Here is a 6000-nt window from a genome sequence, read left to right on the forward strand (position 1 = left end):
TTAATATATTTTACTACAGCAACATTTAAAACTTCAAAATGGCAAAAGAAGTCAAATTTGGAAAAACAGAACCATTTTTTCTTAGATGATTCTAATTATCATTGTTTATCATTTTATTCATTCAATATTCCATAAAATATTTATTGGACATCATCTACCATGTACAAGGCCATGCCAGCCACTAGGAACATCAAAGTGATCAGGACAGACAAGGTCCTTGTCCTGATGGAGCTTATATTGTAAGAAGAGTGGAAAAGAGTGAAGGTTCCTTATATTGGGTGGTCAGGCCTTTCCAATAAGATGGCACTTGAGCAAGTATCTAATAGAAGTAAAGAATCAAATCATAGAGAAAAAGGGTGTTCCAGGCAAAACAACAACAACAATCACAAAATCCAAAAAAATACCCCAGCAACCACAAAGAATATGCTTTGGTATATATAAGGAAAAACAAAAGGGAAGTGTAAGCTCCATAAGGCAAGAACTTTGTGCTTGCTGCTGTAACTGTGGTATGTAAAACAATGCACTCCATGATGACATTTGATGAATATTTATTGGAAGGATGAAAGAAATGCGACTGGAGCAAAGTGAGCAAGGCAGAAGAGAAGTGAAGATGAATCTAAAGAAGTCACACGGGCTTAGCCACATGCCATGTAAGGCCTAGCAGGCCATGGGAAGGACTTAACCCTTTACTCTAATTAAGATGGAGGCCAGTGGATGGTTGTGAAATGACATGATCTTTTTAAAAGGATTATTACTCTGAGGGCTCCTGGGTGCTTCAGTCAGTTAAGTGTCCAGCTCTTGATTTTGGCTCAAGGTCATGATCTCAGGGTCGTGAGATCAAGCCCTGCATCAGGCTCGGTTCTCTCTCCCTCTCCCTCTGCCCATCCTTCTCCCAACTCCTCACATGTTCTCTCTCTAAAAAAAAAGGATCATTCTGGCTACTGTGGTGAGAACAGAGTACTTCATGGAAGCAGAGAAACAATTATGAGGCTATTGCACTAGTCTAGGCAAGACGGTGACTTGGACAGTGCAGTTAAAAAGAAGAGCAATCATTTGAATGTATTCTGAAGTTAGCATCAAGGAATTTTCTGATATGTTAGATGGGCATTTGAAAGAAAGAAGTCAAAGAAGGCTAAAGATAAATAATATATATTTCCTTTAAACAAATACCAATAATACTTAGAGGAATTTATATACACAATTAAAATCTGTTATTTCCGACATTACATTTTAGGACATGATCTCACACTGGAATATAAACCAGTCAATAAGAAACATCTTTTTATACCTTTGTGCTTTATTATCAAAGCAGTGCATATTTATTATTAAAAATTTAGAGTACATGGAAAGGCAAACAGACATAAATAAGAAACTATAATTCCAATGCACAGAAATAAATGCTGTCCATCATGCATTCTCAAAAAAAAAAAGCTGTATGTGTAATTTCTAAATAGAATCACGATGTCCTTGGTATTATAATCTCCTTTTTTTCTCCAAAATAATGATATTTTGTAACCATCTTTCCATATCAATATTTCTTTTTATTACAAGATTTTCAATGGATATAAAGACATGCTAAAAATGTAGGCTGTTTACACTTTTCTGAATTATAAACATAACAATAAGCATATTATTTAGTTTAAAAGTAAAAAAAAACATTAATTTAAACATGCCATAGAAATTTTCTATAGAAAAGAAAATCTCATTTAGGTATCTTGAGCTTTTCCAGAATACATTAGATATGAGATCACTCTCATATTGGTTTTTACAAAGTAACATTTCATTTTCTTGGAACTGTGGGTAGTAGGGAACTGTTAGGAAGTAGGGAAGACAGAGTATCATATTTTGATATGTTTAGTGTTTGGATCTATCATGAGACAGTTTACAAGGATAGTCATGACAAACATATATTTATTTATGAGCAAAACAAAAATATATACCTCTTTAATTTCAAACTTTAGTAAAAGATTAATAAGCTCCTCATTTGGGGTCTCTGCAACTTTTTTAAGTTCTGAACTTCTCACACTTTTACCGGTCTGTGTATCTCCATCTTCAGCATCAAAATATTCATCATCAGACTCTAAAAAACACATTCGACTTGAAAGACTGTCCACTGAAAACTGTATAAAACACTCAAATTTCTCAAAAGTAAAATTCATTTATTAGATAAAATCTTCATATTCAGAATCAGAATACAGTTACAATGCTTTTCGAAGTCCCACCAAGTGACCCAACCTGGTATGTGATAATCATATATTAAAGGCTGAACCACCCTATCATTTTTTTCTTCAATAGTTCTGTTTTTCACTTCAGTTCCCTCATTCCACACTCAATATAAATAACTGTTGGGCATGACTCCATTTCTGGATTCTCTATTCTGTCCCATTGATCTATGTGTCTGTTTTTGTGCCAGTACCATACTGTCTTGATAAATCACTAAATTCTACCCCAAAATTGATAATACACTATATGTTAACTAACTTGAACTTAAAGAAAATTTTAAAGTGACTCAAAATGACTCTGTTAGTAGAACAACTAGAACTAAGCCAGTGAATTGTTTTAACACTTCCAAAATTTCTTTATTTTCTGAAAATTTTATCTCTATATACAAATTTCTATAGGCTTAGTTTAATTAAAAAATTTACTTTCCTTACCTGATTCTAGTCCATCTAGCAACAGTGAAGTACCAAGTAGGTCTTTTGTTCTATCTGAAATAATAGGAATTGAGGATACCTAGCAAAGAATACAAAATGTTTTCTTAACATACTGATTTAGCAGGATCCAAATGTACATAAATAAGAAAAATATTGAAAAAGTAGTGGAGGACAGAGAGAGATGGAAAGACATACACACACAATACACAAATCTTCCAACAAAGCACATTATACAATCGTAGATTGTAAGTAGATAAATCTACTTATCATAGTGTGTCATTCAGTTGCTGTCTCTGACAATACTAACTGTGCATCTGTATTATAGGTTCCCAGAAAATGGTATCAACATTGGTGGGATCTCTCAAATTTCATTTCAAAGTAAATGGAAATTCAACACTTATTTTATGCTGTAAAGATCAATTCCCAATTAAAGTTATCTACAAGTTTTAAGTCTAATGTGTAAGAAAATTACACACAAATTATTCTATTTTGTAACATTTTAAGGAAGATTTTTATATCTAATTTTACTTAAACACATTTCTTCCATTTGTGAAAACATCTTTTCCTTTCACTTACATATTTTTGTTCCCTTTGTTCTCTAACGCTGACTTCCTACCACCACTCTAAACAGTACTGAAAACAGGCTTCAAACTTCATCTATTCAATGTCATATGTGCTTTTGTGTAGAATCAACATTAAACTTCACAAGTATACCAAATACATGAAACTGGCCCTAAAAAATATTTAAAAACAAATTAACTCAGAAAAAGTGAAAAACATCACCATATGCAAATGTAAAGATGTAGCACCTTTATTATATCCATTTACCTGTCTCTCGGGAGACTCTGCAAAGGATTTCTGTGGCAAGGGTATACTGTTAACCAAACAGAGCACATCTTTCATCTTCTGGTCAGAAATTCTCACATGCACCAACGGAAGTCCTCCGGATACTTTCAATCTAAAAATACAATTTAACTGTAAGGTTTTAAGGTCCAGCTTCTCTCTATTATGGAGGGGCAAACAGATTAGAGACTATACTGTGGACTCAAAGGACTCTGGACATGCTTTAATCTAACTAATGCCTCATTCAATAAACATTGTCAGAAAATGAGGTTCTATGTAAGCCAAGTTTCCAGATAATTCTTTTTAATGTATCCCTCTTTAGCAGCCAAATCTTTTAAAGTTAACTAATTTTTATGAATATTTTCAAACACAATGTCTAATTTTTAAAACCACTATACATTCTTTATTTCCTGGCAAAGATTTTACATTATACATATCTAAGAGTATGTACTCCATCACTCTCTATCCCCTAGCCTTGTCTTATTTCCTTTTCTAGTACTTACCAGTACCTGACATGTCATATATATATAGCTTATTTTATGTCTCCTGAATAAAATATAAGCACCCTGAGGACCTCTGTTTTATTCACTGCTGAGTTATGGCTGTGCTTTCATTAGTTACTTCTAGGCACTTGCTTCTACTCTGCTTCCCTACTCAGCATAACTGCCTAGGTTTATCTTTCATAATAGCTTTGTGGCACCCGTTTGCTGCTCATGAAGTTCCTTCCAGTTATTGCTTATCTTTGACTTGCCAACTATGCTGTGAAGAGCTCAAGTTGACAGATGCCTAACCATTATATGAAGAATGATATTGTGTATAATGCACAAACCAAAAGAGGCCAGTTGGCTTTTCCTGTCTCAAAATACTGAACTTCCTACAAAAGTACTCTGTAAGTTGAAAGCACCATAAATATGTAAAGATGCTTCTTTGTTATTTGTGAAACATTACATAAAACTAAAAGCATCTCTGAGAGAGGGACTGGATGAACTCTCCCACCTAAAATAACTACAAAGTTGGACAAAATACACAAAAAAAATGGTTTAAAAGACACTGGACATTAGTCAACAAAAGACAGATGATAAATGGAAAACAAATGAGGGAAGACCTAGAAAGACCCCAGCTTACTGACTAAATTATTTCAAAATGTAAAGTAAAGGAGTATTTCAAGAGAGATTTACAACATTAAATGCCTATAGTAGAAAAGAAGAAAGGTCTTAAATCAGTGTTTTCAACTTCCACCTTAAAGAACTAGGAAGCAAATGAAACCCAAAGGAAGCCAAAGTGGAAAAAGCAATAATAAACATGAGTGGAAATCAATGAAATAAAAAACAGAAGGGCAATAGAGAAAATAATTGAAGCCAAAAGCTGATTTTTTTCAGAAGATGGTCAACAAACCTGATAAACTGATCAGGAAAAAAAAGAGAAAAGAAATAAACTACTAACATCAGCAGGGTGAGAAATATAGCATCACTACAAATTCTCTATGTATTCAAAAGGCAATACAATAATACATGAACAATCCTATGACAAGAAGCAAAGATGGACAAATTCCTTCCTTAAAAGACAAACTACCAAAGATCACTCCAAAAAATCTAAATAGCCCCCTAACTAAGGAATACACTAAATTTGCAGTTAAAAACTCTCCCCCAGAGGGAGTGGAGAAGTGAGTTAGGGGGAATTGGAGGGGGAGACATGCCAGGAGAGACTGTGGACTCTGAAAAACAAACTGAGGGTTTTGGAAGGGAGGGGGGTAGGGAGTTGTGTCAGCCTGGTGGTGGGTATTATGGAGGGCACGTATTGCATGGAGCACTGGGTGTGGTGCATAAACAATGAATGCTGGAACACTGGAAAGAAAATAAAATGGGGGGAAAAAACCTCTCCCCCAAAAAACAAACTCAAGGCCAGACAGCTTCACTAATCAATTCCACCAAACATATAAAGAAGAAATAATTCTACACAACTTCCTCCAAAAAACTCACTCGATGAGGCCAACATTACCCTGATACTCTGAAACAAAGACAATGAAAGCACAAGTACTCTCATAAATAGAGATGTTGACCCTTGTACAACTTGGGTTTGAACTCTATGGGTCTACTTATATGTGGATTTTTTTCAATAAATATGATGCAGTACTGTAATTGTATTTTCTCTCCTTGATTTTAGTAATATTTTCTTTTCTTTAGATTTATTATAAAAAGAATCTACAACATATACACAGAATATGTGTTAATCAACTGTTCATATTATCAGTATGGCTTCCAGTTAAAGGTAGGCTTTTAGTAGTTGAGTTTGTTTTTTTTTTTAAAGGTATTTTTTTTCTTTTTTTTTTTTTAAGATTTTATTTATTTATTTGACAGAGAGAGATCACAAGTAGGCAGAGAGGCAGGCAGAGAGAGAGAGAGGAAGGGAAGCAGGCTCCCTGCTGAACAGAGAGCCTGATGCAGGACTCGATCCCAGGACCCTGAGATCATGACCTGAGCCAAAGGCAGCGGCTTAACCCACA

General features: G+C 34.3%; 1 protein-coding gene across 3 annotated transcripts in view; it reads right to left on the reverse strand.

Moving 5' to 3' along the window:
* VPS13C (vacuolar protein sorting 13 homolog C) overlaps nucleotides 1–6000 on the reverse strand; it is a 183204-nt gene that overhangs the window by 102983 nt on the left and 74221 nt on the right. For all 3 annotated transcript variants that reach the window (XR_009399065.1, XM_059372078.1, XM_059372079.1), the window contains 3 exons: nucleotides 3483–3612; nucleotides 2655–2733; nucleotides 1941–2080 (listed from right to left, as the gene is read on the reverse strand). Coding sequence is in view for 2 of the 3 variants with exons in the window: in XM_059372078.1 (XP_059228061.1) it covers nucleotides 1941–2080; nucleotides 2655–2733; nucleotides 3483–3612 (349 nt within the window). In the remaining variant the exon portion in view is untranslated. The remainder of the gene's footprint in view (nucleotides 1–1940; nucleotides 2081–2654; nucleotides 2734–3482; nucleotides 3613–6000) is intronic.

Source organism: Mustela nigripes, chromosome 13 (assembly GCF_022355385.1).
Source record: "Mustela nigripes isolate SB6536 chromosome 13, MUSNIG.SB6536, whole genome shotgun sequence".
NCBI lineage: Eukaryota > Metazoa > Chordata > Mammalia > Carnivora > Mustelidae > Mustela > Mustela nigripes.